The 17,414-nt window shown below is 42.4% G+C and overlaps 1 protein-coding gene across 1 annotated transcript; it reads right to left on the minus strand.

Moving 5' to 3' along the window:
- Positions 1–5,835: 5,835 nt before the first annotated feature.
- On the minus strand, positions 5,836–15,993 carry LOC310644889 (uromodulin-like; the record flags this gene model as incomplete). The annotated part of the gene is made up of 7 exons (XM_083370222.1): positions 5,836–5,956; positions 8,267–8,402; positions 10,747–10,906; positions 11,592–11,837; positions 14,631–14,788; positions 15,074–15,081; positions 15,765–15,993. 7 exons carry the CDS (start codon positions 15,991–15,993, stop codon positions 5,865–5,867), a joined length of 1,029 nt encoding a protein of 342 aa, XP_083226348.1. The 3' UTR covers positions 5,836–5,864.
- Between the last annotated feature and the right edge of the window lie 1,421 nt (positions 15,994–17,414).

The following is a 17,414-nucleotide window of genomic DNA, read 5'->3' on the forward strand; positions in this document are numbered from 1 at the left end:
CCTTGCAATGTCCGTTGCGTTGCCTGATCACATATGCTCCTTTTATTATGGGAACTGTCCAGACCGTTCAAACACCTGCGCAGCATTACCTTGAAGTGGGGAGCAGGGTCTCATGATCTGCAAATGGATTCTGGGCATTCCATTTCCAACCCATGCAATTCACCTCCCCCCCGCCCCATTGATATCAAGTTGAGAGCGGAGAAGAAACTAGGTGAAAAATGAATCACTCTTGATAGATGGATTTTTTTTTTTAAAAAAAGGCCAGTACATATCCCTTGATGCTGATGACGTTGCTTAGTTGGGTCATGAAACGTCTGCAAGCAAGCTCAGAGAGCACTAAAGATCCCACACTTCAATCCTGAGCGTTAGAGATTTTCTTCTATTGGAACCACACATGGCTGTCACGCCCTTCAGCCTTTAAATCTGAGAAACTGCCAGATTATAAAATATAAAAAGCAGTGATGTGAATTGGTTAGCAGAGGCTCCCTGATTAATGGGAGATTAGAGCAGTGTTTCTCAACAACAGCAACTTTAAGATGTGTAGATTTCATTTCCCAGAATTCCCCCAGCTAGCTTTAGTTGGCCTGGGAATTTGGGGAATTGAAATCCACACATCTTAGTTTGAATTCGGGGAATTGAAGTCCACACAACTTAAAGCTGAATTCTGAGAGTTGAAGTGCAGACATCTTACAGTTGAATACTTGGGTTTCAAATCCACACATTTTTGTGGACGTTTTTGCTGAATTCTGGGAATTGAAGCCCATATATCTTAAAGCTGAATTCTGGAAGTTGACCTCCACAGATCTTAAAGTTGCTGAGGTTGAGAAACACTGCATTAGGGGGGTCTAAATTAACATGTGGACTAAGAGGTGGTGAAGCAGAATAACAGTGTCCACATTATAGGGCTAGTAGTTTATGATCATGCAAAGCTGTAACTGATTTAATCCAGGAGTTGTATATGTTGTGTATATGTTGTGCAAATACAGCTATAAGGTCCATAGCAGACTTTATAAATCTTCATGCTATTGTAGACATCATCTTTTCCTGAAAGGTACACAAACCTGAATTAAGACAATCTCACTGCCCCAAAAGGAAAATTAGACAGGACAGACTTTAAAATGAAATATTTGAGGGGAAAAAAGTATCTTCCTTCTGGATAAATGCTATGTTAATTTCTAAAGCACAAGCCTAGTCCTGTAGATTTTATACTGTTGAATCCCTAAAGAGTTTTGAAAAGAGTTTTTTCTTCACTTAATTCTCTGTGGAAATTTACAGGAGGGCACAGGTAGTGCCCTACTTCAGGAGTCCCCAACCCCTGGTCCGTGGACTGGTACCGGGCCACGGCACGCCAGATAAACTGTGCCGTGCAAACAAGCAAAGCCCCATCCATGGGATGCCAGCAGCATGCAAAACCATGCCTTCTCTGGTCCACAGAAAAAGCTTTCTTCAAGGTTGGGTGTCACTGCCCTACTGAACATCTACAATAAGTCGGTTTGTGTGAATTTTGAGATTGTTCCTTTGGATTGGTAATGAATATTTTTTCACAATTAACTAACAGTGAGACACTGACTTCTTTTTTTAATTGAAAAGTTTTACAATTTTTAAGTACAATGACCTCCCTCCTCCCCCTCCCCTCTCCCCACCCCTCCCCTCCCCACTCCCCAGCTTCCCAGAGCTGAATACAGGGTATCATAATACAAACATAAACTAAAATATGCTAACAACAAAAATAATACATTAAGTTCTATCGGACTTTAACTCTCCATAATCATAATATTAATAAAGTAACAAATAACTAATCATACATCATAAAAATCCACTACTTATTCAAATGCTAAATGAAACTTTTTAGTCCCATATTTATTCTGAATATATTCAATCCATCTTCTCCATTCCACAATATATCTCTGTTGCGATTGGTCTTTCAAATATGCCGAAATCTTTGCCACTGACTTCTTTATAGCATTATTATGTGTGTATATGTGTGTGTGTGTGTGTGTATGAAGTGCTTTTATTTGTCATAGAACGCACTGGAATGGAGTTCTGGCACCTTTTTTCGACGGATTTTCCGAGTTTTAAAAGTAACTTTTGAAAATTTGATGTTTGGTCCACATGGACTTGAATCGCCCTGTCAAGCGTAACAAGTTGGCGGTGAAATCATGCTGGCTGCTTGTGTGTGGAGGCTGATGCATGCATCCTTCGTCTGTGTTGGTTGTGATGGCGCTGCTTGGCTTGGGATTGGTCATGTGGTTGCACACTGAGTGTTTGCTGCGGGCAGAGACTGTTATGTTTCGTTACACAACTGACGTGTGGGTGGGTGTACAGTGATTGACTACGTGCAAAAAAAGGTAAATTATTTATTTTAAAAAAATTGTTTTATTAATCATATATTAATAAAAGATTAACAAGATGTGAGTTCTGGCACCCTTTTTCTTACAAAAAGTGTGTGTGTGTGTGTGTGTGTGTGTGTTGGAGCCATGTTAACTATCTTAGATGTAGGCTGCCCCTTAGTACAAAAGCTCTACTAAGTTACCATCTTGAGCAAGACGCATTGTTAATAATGATTAATAATGAATCCAGAACCAATAAAATAACAGTGCATCTTTTACCCTCAAGAAACTGTCAAGAAGCCAGGACTGGTTTCTATTGTGTCCTTATACATTTTCCTAGCATGCCAGCATGCCTGGCACATTAGAAAATATAGCACAAGAGAAACCTGCCTGAACAGTCTTTTGATCTGCGAGCCAGCAGCGTGCTGCAGCTGCCAAACCAGCCAATGTAATCCTTGCTTGCATCAACAGAAGGACAGTATCAGGATTGCTTGATCAAGTAATCCTGACACTATCCTTCTTGATCAAGATTACTTGAAAGAATAGAATAGAATAGAATAGAGCTGAAAGGGACCTTGGAGGTCATCTAATCCAGCCCCCTGCTCAAGCAGGAGACCCTATACCATTTCAGACAAATCCAGTCTCTTTTTAAAAACCTCCAGTGATGGAGCACCTACAACTTCTGGTGGGAAGTTGTTCCACTGGTTAATTGTCCTCACTGTTAGGAATTTTCTCCTTAATTCCAGGTTGCGTCTCTCTTTGATCAGTTTCCAACCATTGTTTCTTGTGCTGCCCTTTGGTACTTTGGACAAGAAGTTGATCCCCTCTTCTTTGTGGTAGCCTCTCAAATACTGGATTACTGCTATCATGTCACCCCTATGATACTGTTTATCTTGACTACTTATCAGTCAAGATAAGACACTGCACCGATGAGGCCACATTTAGAACAGCAATAGCACTTACACTTATATACCGCTTCACAGTGCTTTACAGCCCTCTCTAAGCGGTTTGCAGAGTCAGCATATTTTTCCCCCACCACCACCAACACTCTGAGTCCTCATTTTACCAAACTCAAAAGGATGGAAGGCTGAGTCAACCTTGACCCAGTCAGAATCGAACTCCAGACTGTGGGCAGAGTTAGCCTGCAATACTGCATTCTGACCACTGTGCCACGATGGCTCACAGACTATTGCATCTGGTTGTGGTCAGCAGCTAAAAAAAGATGCCAAAGCTTTAGAAACAGTGCAGAGAAGTGCTGTAAAAACGACAAGGCGTTTGGAAGCTAAATCCTATGAGCAGCTAAGGGAACTAGGTATGTTTAGCCTAACGAAGAGAAGGCTTAGGGGAGAGATGATACATGCCTCTTAATGATTATTTATCCAATGTATATGCCACTCAGGGGACGCGGTGGCTCAGTGGGTTAGAACGCTGAGCTTGTCGATCAGAAGGTCGGCAGTTTGGCGGGTCGAATCCCGAGTGCCGCGTAGCAGAGTGAGCGCCTGTTACTCGTCCCAGCTTCTGCCAACCTAGCAGTTCGAAAGCACGTAAAAATGCAAGTAGAAAAATAGGGACCACTACGGTGGGAAGGTAACAGCGTTCCGTGCGCCTTTGGCGTCTAGTCATGCCGGCCACATGACCACGGAGACCTCCTCGGACAAGCGCTGGCTCTTCGGCTTTGAAACGGAGATGAGCACCGGCCCCTAGAGTCGGAAACGACTAGCACGCATGTGCAGGGGAACCTTTACCTTTATATGCCACTCATCATGTGGTGCTCATCTTTCAGTACTTGAAGGGCTGTCACAGGAAAGAGGGGGTCCATTTAGTCTCCAAAGTACTTGAGAGCAGGACAAGAAGCAACAGATGGAAGATCATTAAAGAGAGACCCAACCTAGAACTAAGGAGAAATTTCTGGGGAGTGAGAACAATTAATCAGTGGAACAGCTCTGCCTCCAGAACTTTGGGTGTTCTGACACCAGAGGCTTTCAAGAAGAAATTGGACAGCCATTTGTCTTGGACTGGGAGAGATGGACTAAACCCAACCTTCAAGTTTCCTTCCAAACCTACAATTTTATGATTCAACAGAGAAGAGAAGAGAGAATACAAAAAAAGGGAGGGTAGTCAAGGAAATGTAGTAGACAAATAGGATGTAGTTAAGCAGCCGAATTGAGGTAAACGAGAACTGGTGGTTGATCCAAATTTTATTTATCACATTTAAATCCTTGCACGCTGTTGGTACACAACAACCACAGCAGCTAACAAAAGAAAATCCAACATCATAAATAGGAATCCTAGCAGAAAGCTACGCTAGAGCAGTGTTTTCACCCATCTTAAGTCCACCCATCTTAAAGTTGCCAAATTTGAGAAACACTGTGTTAGAGCAAGAGAAGGCTTGCTTTCACAAGGTTAAGTTAGAATTCTTGCTGTGTATGTCACCACACTAACAATCCAGGTTAAATGCTTAATTTTTACAGGCAACTGTTTCAAATTTTGCACATCATAGCTAGAAACTGGACTGCAAGATCAGATTCCAATTGCTGAATGAAGCTTCAGTTGATTCCTTTTTTGCAAACTCAAGAGGAATGAAAGCTTCAACAGGATAAGCTATCTTTGGGGGGCAGCTGCCACACTTGGAGAGTGTGACCGGGGGCCTTGGACTAAAGGGTTGGCCCCAGAAAGGGGAACCAGAGTTAACAAACTCTTTTCCAGAAAATATGTGGGCCTGGTTTCTCCCTGACTTTCCCCTCCAGCTTCCCCAGCTGTTTCTGTTCTAATTTTTTCCTGAACTACCAAGCACATTTCAACAGCTTTGCGATCTAACAGGTGGCCAAGAGGCATCAGGATAAGGGCAGGAACTTTGTGCTTCATCCAAAATATCTTTCACTACCCCAAAATGGAGGTTGAAAAGAAAAAAAGAAAAAGAAAAAAAAATAGGCAGGCAAGACCAGAAGCCGGAACACACACCAATATTTGTCATCATATTGTGGCTTTCGTGGTTCCCAAAAGGAAGCTTGTTTATCAGAGATAACGCCATGTTGAACTTTGCTTTCATCAAATTTAGAAATCCTTCAGATCTTTCTTCCCTCTGTTTTGCTACTTTATTCTCAGAACACTTTCTTTCAAATTTCTCTGTGAGGTACCTAAACTTGCTTTTAGCCAAAAGGGAAAAGGAGATGGCTGAGGCTGCTGTTCTCTGATCCACGTCTTTTCATTGGCCTGAAGCCTCCCTGGCTGCTCCTCCTTCCCAGTCTCGAAAATCCCACAGGAAGAGGACTCTCGCGAGGGATCTAATGGAAGCCAGAGAGTCTGCAGATCACCAGTGAGACGACAAGAGGCGCCCTTTCCTGAGCAAGGTGGCCATTCAATGAGGGCACGAACTGTTAGCTTTGACCCGTGAAAAGTTCTCTGAAATTCTCCTATCCCTTTAAGCACACTCAAAACTTTTCAACACGGCAGTTCTTGGAAACCTCTTTCAGGGGAGAAAATTGCAAACTGGCCCTGGCGTGATCTGCAATTATAGATTTATTTGGAAGTTGCTCATTTCTTCATGACTTTTACAACAGCTATGAAGATGAAGATTGCAGTGATGGCTACCACGGCCATCACAGCAGGGATCCATACCTGTGATCCTGCAATGAGAAGGGAGGGAGGGGAAAGGGGGAAAATAGGAGGGATGGAGAAAGAGAGAGATGGAAGATAGAAGAGAGGGAAGGAGGGGTAAAGAAGGAAGGGAAAGGAAAGGAAACAGTGGAGGGATAGGTAGATGATAGATAGATAGATAGATAGATAGATAGATAGATAGATAGATAGATAGATAGATAGATGATAAATAGGTGATAGATAGATAGATAGAGAGAGAGACAGATGATTGATAGATACATAGATATAGAGACAGATGATGATAGATAGATAGATGTAGACAGATAGACATATAGACACACACACACACACACATATATATATATATATATATATATATATATATATATATATATATAGAGAGAGAGAGAGAGAGAGAGAGATGATAGATAGATAGATAGATAGATAGATAGATAGATGTAGACATAGAGAGACAGATATAGAGAGACAGACAGACAGATAGATAAATAGAGAGAGAGAGACAGATATAGATAGATAGACAGATGATTGACAGATACATAGATATAGAGAGACAGATGATAGATAGATAGATAGATAGATAGATAGATAGATGTAGACAGAGACAGATATAGAGAGACAGACAGACAGACAGATAGATAGATAGATAGAGAGAGATATAGATAGATAGATAGATAGATAGATAGATAGATAGATAGATAGATAGATAGAAGATAGATAGAGATAGAGAGAGATATAGATAGATAGATAGATAGATAGATAGATAGATAGATAGATAGATAGATAGATAGATAGAGAGACAGATATAGATAGATAAATAGATAGATAGATAGATAGATAGATAGATAGATAGATAGATAGATGATAGATAGATGTAGACAGATAGACAGATATAGAGAGACAGACAGATAGATAGATAGATAGAGAGACAGATAGAGAGAGAGAGAGAGAGAGAGAGAGATAGAGAGAGAGACAGATATAGATACAGTAGATAGATAGATAGATAGATAGATAGATAGATAGAGAGAGAGAGAGAGAGAGAGAGACAGATATAGATAGAGAGAGAGAGACAGATTATTTATTATTTATTTATTTATTAATTTAATTTATATACCGCCCTTCTCCCTAGGGACTCAGGGCGGTGAACAGGGCAATACATAAAAAACTAGATACAAAAATTAAGATTATTAAAACATAATTAAACAATGCCCATAAAATTAATACAAATTTAAGATTAAAATTCATTAATTAAAAATCCCACCCCGTCCTATCAGGCCAGGCCAGCTTGTTTAAAGAGATGGGTTTTAAGATCGCGCCGGAAGGAGCGGAGATCGGGCGCCATCCGGAGCTCAACCGGAAGATGGTTCCATAAATCTGGTGCACCCACAGAGAACTCCCTCCCCCTGGGGGCCACCAGTCGGCATTCTTTGACCGGTGGCACCCTGAGGAGGCCCTCTCTGTGGGAGCGTACTGGGCGGAGGGAAGTTGACGCCGGCTTAGATTAGATAGATAGATAGATAGATAGATAGATAGATAGATAGATAGATAGATAGATAGATGTAGACAGACAGATATATATATATATATATAGAGAGAGAGAGAGAGACAAATATAGATAGATAGAGACAGATATAGATAGATAGAGAGAGAGAGAGACATAGATAGATAGATAGATAGATAGATAGATAGATAGATAGATAGATAGATGATAGATAGATGATAGATAAATGTATATATATATATATATATATATATATATATATATATATATATATATATATATATATATAGAGAGAGAGAGAGAGAGAGAGAGAGAGAGAGAGAGAGAGAGAGAGAGAGAGAGAGAGAGACAGAGAGAGAGAGAGAGAGAGAGAGAGAGAGAGATAGGCAGGCAGGCAGGCAGGCATACATGGGAAAGGAAGGGAAGGGAAGGGAAGGAACAGAGAGAAGAAAGAAGACAGGAAGGAGGACAAATTTCATTAGTCTGTTTAAAAATGAAAATGTTGCTTCCAAAGGATGGCCCAGATAATTTATGAAAAATTTTCCTGTACTTTTTTTAAACAATTGGTTTTTCAGATACATTGGAGATATGGGTGGAGACGCTGAATTTTTTTTCCAGTTTATGTTTTGGGTGGAATAATTCAGGGGACACTAAAAATAAAACTGGATCTTGAACTCTTTCAGAGTTCCCCTGTTCCCCGTCCAGCCCCAAGGAGCTGAAAAAGTGTGTGGCCATCCCAGGGCATCGGGGGTCAAAAAGCTCAAGTGGAGGTCACAATTGCCCCCCTCCCTGGGGCATCAAATGGAAGACGGTGCCATACCCAAGAAGGATGGTTGGTCATGGGTGTTCCGGGTTTCCAAGTGTGACTGGGCTGCAAACACAACAGGCCCGTAGGAGACCACCTTCATGTATTCGTCCTCCAGATGCCTCTTGTTCCTTTGCTTGATGGGACATTGCTGTCGCCCAAGGAAAAGGGAGAAGTAAGTATGTGCATAACAAAAACCCCAAATGGATGATGGAACTAATGCTAATAATAAAGCTGCCATAATGTACAGCCCTCTAGCTCAGCGTTTCCCAACCTTAGGAACTTGAAGATGCGTGGACTTCAACTCCCAGAATTCCCCAGCCAGCTATGCTGGCTGGGGAATTCTGGGAGTTGAAGTCCACGCATCTTCAAGTTCCTAAGGTTGGGAAACGCTGCTCTAGCTAATGGGCAGGCATACAAATCCCATCCTCCCCACCTGGCAAGGAATGGTCATCAGTGAACTAAAAATGGCCTTGTTCAATTGGACCAAACCAGGAGGCGATTCTTGTTTATTAGATTGATTAGTTACAAACCACTGACTCCAAATTAATCTGTCTTTGTCGTGAGGCTATGTGCCTCCAGACAAACAATCTGCAGAAACCACTGCGGTTTTTCAAGGCCAGGTTCTAATGATGCAGTTTCATTTCTTTGTTCATGCAAAAAAAAAAGGTTCATATAGTCCTTGATGTAACGATCAGGTGCTTAGCAACCATTTGCAATTACAAGTGATCTTCCCGGGACTACTTAGAAGACAGATTCGAACTTACAATGGCCACCAACCCTGGGTCTAGGACAACTCGCCGTAGCCAACTAGCTGTGGCCAACTCACTATGGCTAACTCGCCACGGGACAATTCGCCACAGCCAACTCACCCTGGGACAATGTCCTGTGGGACAAACGTTGCATAATATCAAAGAAATGGTGAAACAGAATAATTAAATGAAGGATGCAAAAGGAAGGATAATGACAAAATTTAAAATGATTTTTTAAATTATTTTAAATAATTAAATGAAATTGTTGATGTCAGGTCCACCTTCATGTCCTGCCATTCTGTTGAAAGAGCGCTCTCTCTCTCTCTCTCTCTCTCTCTCTCTCTGTGTGTGTGTGTGTGTGTGTGTGTGTGTGTGTGTGTGTGTAAACAATTGCATATTTGGGGTGCTTTCACTTTTGCTGTAATACTTGGGAATTAGGGAGGGGGACTGTCTTCGGAGACGAAGCAGCCTCCCTCCCAGCCGGTTCCAGCCTGGTTCCAAGGCCATTGTGCCCTGAGATTGACCTGTTACCTGCCTAGCACCTCAGCGTTCTCAAAACATCTTCGCGGCATCATATTGGTAAATTGATCAGGGGTTGGGACTTGGGGAAAATGAAAGAATAGCTTTGTGCTTTGCGTAGGATCTTCAGATTCCACCCAACTTTCCTGCAACCACTTTCTTTTGATTCAAGTACACGGATTCAAGAGTTTTGCTTTCCTGAGGGACCAGCTGGGGCGGTTCCTTACAGATGAATTGTCCCACAGTGAGTTGACTGTGGCGAGTTGGCCATGGTGGGCTGGTTTCAGTGAGTTGACCATGTTGAGTTGGCAGCGGTGAGTTGGACATGGCATTTGGGCCATGTCGAATCATCCCATTCTGACCAACCCCACAGTTGTGTGATCCCATTTTGGACAGCTCATCAATCTGCCCACATTTACAAACGTTTGCAGTATCCTGTGGACACATGATTGTGATGTCTGGTTTGTTTTTGTGCTGGGAACCAACTTTTACTTCCAGTTTGCAGCAAAAAACAAAACAAAACAAAACAAAAACCCATTGCAGATAATGTAAATTGCGGATAATTTGTAAATTTAATCTCTTTTAATATTTGTATTTATTGTTTTATTGTTGTTTTATTGTTGTTAGCCGCCCTGAGTCCTTCGGGAGATAGGGCGGCATATAAATCCCATAATTAAATTAAATTAAATTAAATTAAATTAAATTAAATTAAATTAAATTATTAAATTAAATTAAATTAAATTATTAAATTAAATTATTAAATAAATTAAATTAAAAAATTAAATTAAATTAAATTAAATTAAATTAAATATTAAATTAAATTAAATTAAATTAAATTAAATTAAATTAAATTAAATTAAATTAAATTAAATAATTAAATTAAATTAAATTAAATTAAATTAAATTAAATTAAATTAAATTAAATTAATGTGTTTGCTTAACTATCACCACATCCATTTAGTGATTGCAGCAAAAAAGGTCGTAAAAGTGGGCACGGTCATGGGGTGACCCGCTTAATCATCGGCACAAGCAATGAGCATAATTCCAGGTTCAGTTATGGTCAAGCGTCAAGGACTCCCCAAAGCCCCACCTTCTTCACTGTGACCCAAACATTTCCCCCAGATCAGGGATTGCAAATAAATAAGCTGTTCAGCCCCCCCCCACCCAGAAGATATGAAAAAGTGCCTGGTGTTCCACAGCCATGTGCAAAAGACGTGGGTTCACCTTGGCGCAAGGCTCCTGGTTAGCTGGAATGCAGAGACGGACTTTGCAGTGTAGGAAGACCTCGGACAGGTTCTTGAACTGAAACATCTGAAAGCTGAATTTTGCCACCGTGCTGGTTCCAATGGCGTTGAGGAACTCCAGCGTCTTGTCGCGAGGACACCTGGAAGAGATCAGGACTTCCTTAAGCTGCTCCTAAAACTGACAGCCCCAGGTAGAGCCGGTTTGGTCTTGAAAAGGCTAGAAAGCAGGAGACCGTGAGTTCAAGTCCCACCTTAGCTATGAAAGCCAGCTGGGTGATTTTGGCCCAAAACCAGGAGACTGAGAGTTCTAGTTCTGACTTAGCCATGAAAGCCAGCTGGGTAGCTTTGGGCCTGTCCGTCTCTCTCAGCCCAACCCTCCTCACAGGGTTGTTGTTGTGGGGAAAGTAGTAGTAGGAAGATGTGTTGGAGATTTGTTCACCACCTTGGTTGTTTGTAAAAATATTAAAGGTGGGATGCAAATAAATAAATAAAATATAGTAATCTGGTATACTCAATCCCAACTTCTTCTCCTTAAAACCCTTTCCTTCACACACACACACACACACCCAAAGCCTGCCTCTCCCTACAGAAATCTGGTAGAAACCAAATGATACCCCATGCATCATGGCATCATCGCAAAAACGACACCCATCATGTCATTCATGCCATTCATCCCATCCATCCATCCATCCATCCATCCATCCATCCATGCTCAAAGAGTTCTCTGGTTTCAAAATGTGCTCCTGACACCAAACGATTGTCCACTCTCCTCACCACCCTAGATCTTCAACCAGCATCCTAGACAACCCCAGCCATGCCTCTTACCCCTTCATGATGAGGTAGTGCTTGGTGCTGTCATCGGGGTCATTCGTGGGGGTGCCCCAGCAGTCCTCCACACTTAGGAAGAAGTACTTCACCTGGTCTTGCCCTTCTATCTGCAGGAGGACGTAGAGGGTGTCCGACATGAGAAGCGACAGTGGCTGCTGGCTGTAAGGCTTTTGGAAGCTAGCACTCTCGTAGAGGCCCATGGTTACGGTAAAGTCCCCTTCTTTGACCGAAAATTGCACAAACCTAGGAAACAGAAATATCGCCCATCAATCTGTCTGTCTGAGAGTTGTATCTGTGTGAAGAGGGAATGAGTTGCTGAGTCATGCTGATGAGGAATTCTGAGAGTTGAAGTCCACAAGTCTTAAAATTGCCAAATTTGGACACCTCCTGTGCTAAGCTACTGTTCTTCTAAATTGTCCATGTGAAGTCAACTGTGCCCTTTCAAGTTTGCAGCTCAACTATTTTTGACTTCTCCTGCAACCACAGATTGGTCATACCGGGAGGAATATGCTGCCAAGACTTAAGAGGAACTTTTCATTATTCAACTTTCTCACTACTATTATTTTTTCTATTCCACATAGGTTTTCTGGAAGGCCTTCTAAGTGTCTTCAATTTCAACTGTTTCTACAATCCTGTCTAAAAAGTAAAACAATTAACACGCAACTAATAACAGCACACCAGGAAGAGAGAAAAGATAAATTACACTATATAAAACAAATTGCTGCAAAGTACTTAACATCAAACTGCTGCATATACCCGGTAAAACAGGACGACTTTTATTTTACGCTAGAAGGGATCTGGACAGGGTGTCAATAGACTATGTACATAGCACCTAAAAACCAAGCATAGTTATGGCCTTGATAGCACATAATCAATCAATCAATCAAATTAATGATGAATAATAATCATGCTGCATATTTCTCGTTCTTATCTTACCATTCTACCTGCCAGTCATCTTCCAGCCTACACCTGATCAGGTCCTAGGCCATCCTTATCCTCATTATTGAATTTAGCCTTTGATAATACAACACATGTATTAATAGGCCCTCCGAGAAAAATTAAAGGCAGTCCTACACTGTGAATGCTTGTCATCTTAAAGAAGGAAGACAGAAGTGAAAGTATCTGAAGGCAGCAGCATTGGTTAATTCTCTGAGCCTACATATAAGAGAAATAATTTTGCTTCCTCTTTCAGCCCATGATTCTCTCTCATATTGCAAACCCTGCTTGATGCCGGCTACATTCGGCTATGGATCAAAAACACTGTAGCGTCTCAGGTTGTCTCCATTTTAGCAAAAATCAGGAAACCCAACATCTCCTTCCAGGGCTTCTTCCTTGTTCAGTCGCTAGTTGTCCCTGCCTGTTTTTATTTTACCATTCAAACGTACAGTATCTAATAGTAAGAAAACTAGCTAGAGACTTTGCAGGGTTTGCAACCCAAAAGAGCAAGTATAAGAAAGGATTCCCATTAGTTGTTCACCCTTCTGATACAGTTCAGATGGCCTCTGTCCTTTAGGGCAGTGATGGTGAACCATTTAGAGACTGGGTGCCCAAAAACCGCCCCGGCCCCCTGCCCACCCCACCCTGTGCCCTGCCCGCCCACAAGGCCACCCACCACCTCCATGGCCCATCGCAGATCACCCAGGCAGCCCTGCAGTGCCACGGCAGCCATGCCCTATCCCTGCGCCCCGCAGCATCATCTGCACACAATGGGGCGTGAGTCTTGTCCCTACTACCCAGCTGCCATGTCCTTGGCTGCGCTGCTCCACGAGGGCCGTGCCCAGGGATGACTCTCCTGTGGGAGGGCTGCTGGTGAGGGTGGGGCCGTGGCGGGACACGGGGCTGGGACGATGGTGCATGTGCCCACAGAGAGGGCTCTGAGTGCCGCCTCTGGCACGTGTGCCATAGGCTCGCCACCACTGCTTTAGGGGGTACCCATGAATACAGAAAGGTTATCCAGAATAATGTATTCTGCATACAGTACAACATATTTCTCAACCTTGGCAACGTTAAGATATGCTGGCTGAGGAATTTGGGGAGTTGAAGTCCACATATCTTAAAGTAGCTGAAGTTGAGAAACACTGCTGTGTAATAAGTATTTGCAGTGTCCATATCTAAAGCAGTCAAAGAAACATTGCCTTAGAACTACAGTCAGGGTGACAAATTTTATCCGACAATCTTTGCCAACTTAACCAATAAACCTCCTAGCTGGGAAGAGAGGAGTGACAGCCCAGCATAATTCTTATGAGCCATGGTGGCGCAGTGGTTAGAACGCAGTATTGAAGACTAACTTCACTGCTGACGGCCAGTGGTTTGATCCTGACCGGCTCAAGGTTGACTTAGCCTTCCACCTTCCAAGGTTGGTAAAATGAGGACCCAGATTGTTGGGGGCAAAAGGCTGACTCTGTAAACCGCTTAGAGGGGGCTGTAAAGCACTGTGAAGCGGTATAGAAGTCTGGGTGCTATTGCTATTATCATTTCCTGATGTCGGTAAACCCTGACCTAGATTTAAAACAAAAAACACCAGGAATTCCAAAGCCTTGCTCATTTCACCTTAGAAACATTGTTGGTTGTATCCCTTGAATAGGCCAAAAAAAAATGCAACAGGAGGTCTTCAGCTGTTGGAAGGTTGCTTACCCTACCCGGTCCTTGCAATTTCCTAACCCTCAGAAGTGTGATGTGTACTGCTTTTGAAGCAATAACAAACCTATTGCTGATTGTCTTATGCCAAGCCGTACTGCTCGGTATCTTGGAGTTTTAGAAAGAGCTCCTTCCTAGCTGAGCCTGCCGGAGGTTGAACCTTCACTTGCAAAACATGGGATCTCCCTTCAGGCTGCAGACTATGGCCAAGCCCAGCACCACTTTTGACTGTGGTGACCTCAAAACCACGCAGGATGGATGCCAAAGCCACGGGTTCATCTGTTGAGACTACACTTGCCAGCATACAGAATGGTCTAAAAACTATCGTAGCCACCCTAACACGGGACATCAGGGAGATAGCTAAAGAGAGTGCTTACAGTAACCCAAGCCACAACATACGTGTCCATAGCCTTGAGTGAGTACTGCAAGCTGATTACACGCTTGTAGGTATAGATGCAGGAGAAATGTATCAGAATCACAGCGCTCCTGGTGATCACACCGTTATCCTCCCGGTCTGACTCGATCACGTTGGCGTAAGACACATGAGAACCGTTGACCTGCAAAAGGGACCAGAAACTAGATTACAGGGGCCAAGCTCAGGACTGTGGATGAAGAGTGTAGTACAGTAATGCAACACCAGAAGTGGCCATTTCTAAATTGGCTGAGCTCCTAGGACAGGGGTAGGCAACCTTGGCTCTTTTATGACTCATGGACTTCAACGCCCAGAATTCCTGAGCCAGCCCTGTTGAGGGAAAAGGGAGAGGTTTCCAAGCTGAGCCATGCTGGCTCAGGAATTCTGGGAGTTGAAGTCCACGAGTCATAAAAGAGCCAAGGTGGCCTACCCCTGTACCTAGGAGCACCGCCAAGTGACTTATGATTAATCCTCACACTTACAACCATTGCAACCTTCCCACGGTCACGTGATCACAATTCAGGTGCTTGGCAAGTTGTTTACAACAATTGCAGCCTTCAAGGATCACATGATCGCTATCTGCGATCTTCCTCACCCGCTTCCAACCAACCAAGTAAATTGGAGAAGTCAGATTTGTTTAATGACTGTGCCAAAAAAAGGTCACAATATTGGGCCTGGTCACATAACAACTCATTTAATGATAGCCGCTATGGCTGTAAGCCAAGCACTATAGGTAGTCCTTGACCTACAACCATTCATTTAGTGACCGTTCGAAGTTACAATGGCATTGAGCAACCTGACTTAGGACCATTGCAGCATCCCCAGGATCACATGATCGAAATTCAGATGATTGGCAATTGGCCTGCATTTACGATGGTGACCACTTTTTGCAAACTTCTGACATGCAAGGTCAATGAGGAAGCCAGATTCACTTAATAACTGTGTTACTAACTTAACATCGGTGATTCACCTAACAACTGTGGCAAGAAAGGTCATAAAATGGGGCAAAACTCTCATAACCATTGCCTTGCTTTTGTCATGATTCCGACAGATGCAATTCTTCAAAGAACCAGATGTTCTTGCTTTGACAGCTGTGCCATGAAACGTTTGGGCTCAATTGCGGTCGTACCTGTATCCTCCACCTACCTTGATCTCTGACCCGCAGGCAGTGTGGTTTTCACCCGTCAACGTGGCTCCGAAGAAGCTCTCTCCATCCTCCTCTTGCTCAGAAATGGCACAGGATCTATTCCTCAGGTGGACGGATCTCAGCGGGACCCTCAGGGTCTCAAACACTTCCTTCCTCACCAGCATCTTCATATACTCCTCCTCGCACTGGAGTTTCACCTCCATATCTTAACGGAATAACAGAATAGTAGAGTTGGAAGGGGCCTTGGAGGTCATCTAGTCCAACCTTCTCAACAAGCAGGAGACCTTATAACATTCCAGACCAACGACTGTCCAGCCTTTTCTTAAAAACCTCCAGTGATGGAGCACCCACGATATATGAAGGCAAGCTGTTCCACTGGTTGATTGTCCTCAGTGCTAGGAAGTTTCTCCTCAATTCCAGCTTGCTTCTCTCTTTGATTAGTTTCCATTATTTATTTATTTATTTATTTATTTATTTATTTATTTATTTATTTATTTATTTATTTATTTATTTATTTATTTATTTATTTATTTATTTATTTATTTATTTATTTATTTGATTTGTATACCGCCCTTCTCCCTAAGGACTCAGGGCGGTGAACAGTGACATAAATATCAGAATGCACAAATACAGATATTGTTTCTTGTCCTGCCTTCTGGTGCTTTGGAAAATAAGTTGTCCCCCTCTTCTTTGTGGCAGCCCCTCAAGTATTGGAACACTACTATCACGTCTCCCCTCATCCTTCGTTTCTCTAGAGTGGCTGTACCCAATTGCTGCAACCGTTCTTCACGTATTTTAGTCTCCTTTAATCATCTTAGTTGCTCTTTTCTGCACTCTTTCCAAAGTCTCCACCTCTCTTTTATATTGTGGTGACCAGAAATGGATGCAGTATCCCAAGTGTGGTCTTATTAAGGGTTTGTAAAGTGGTACTAAAACTTCACGTGATCTTGATTCTATCCCTCTATTAATGCAGCCTAGGATTGTGTTGGCTTTTTTTGGCTGCTGCCACACAGTGTTGGCTCATATTTAAATGATTGTCCACTAGGACCCCCAAGATCTTTCTGTGGGACTGAATGTAAATATGAGAATTGGAATGAAGGACATATCTTTCATATATACCTCTTGGCTGTCTGATCACTCAGAATTTCTAAGCTATGAAAGATTCAATTAATATCAGACTTAGAAACAGCATAAAACGGAAAGTTGCCTTGAGGCATCACTGCTCAACATGGATAACATACATCTTTGGGCGTGATGCTGAAGGATATATTTTAATAATTTACACATTCCGATTTGGAAATATTATTGGGGCAGAGGTCTGCAATTTTGCAGGACAATTTTACCGGATTCAACCTGTAATAGAATTGTGCTTCAGTTAAAAGAGAACAATAAAAAAAAACAGTGTTCACCCCAAAGAATGACTGAAAGCAAACTGTCCTCAAAGAGTAAGATCTCCTCAAGGACATATTCCTGGGGGAGAAAAAAAAACATTTTCTCTGCAACTGGTAACTCTTAAGCTTGTTTATAACAAAGACATTTGTGGGAATTTTTGAAGGAGAGGTAATCCCTCCTGGTGGAGATCTTCAAAATGCTTTTTATGCCAGATCAGTTAAGTGCTTCTGGG

Source organism: Vipera ursinii (genome assembly GCF_947247035.1).
Source record: "Vipera ursinii genome assembly, chromosome: 10".
Lineage (NCBI taxonomy): Eukaryota > Metazoa > Chordata > Lepidosauria > Squamata > Viperidae > Vipera > Vipera ursinii.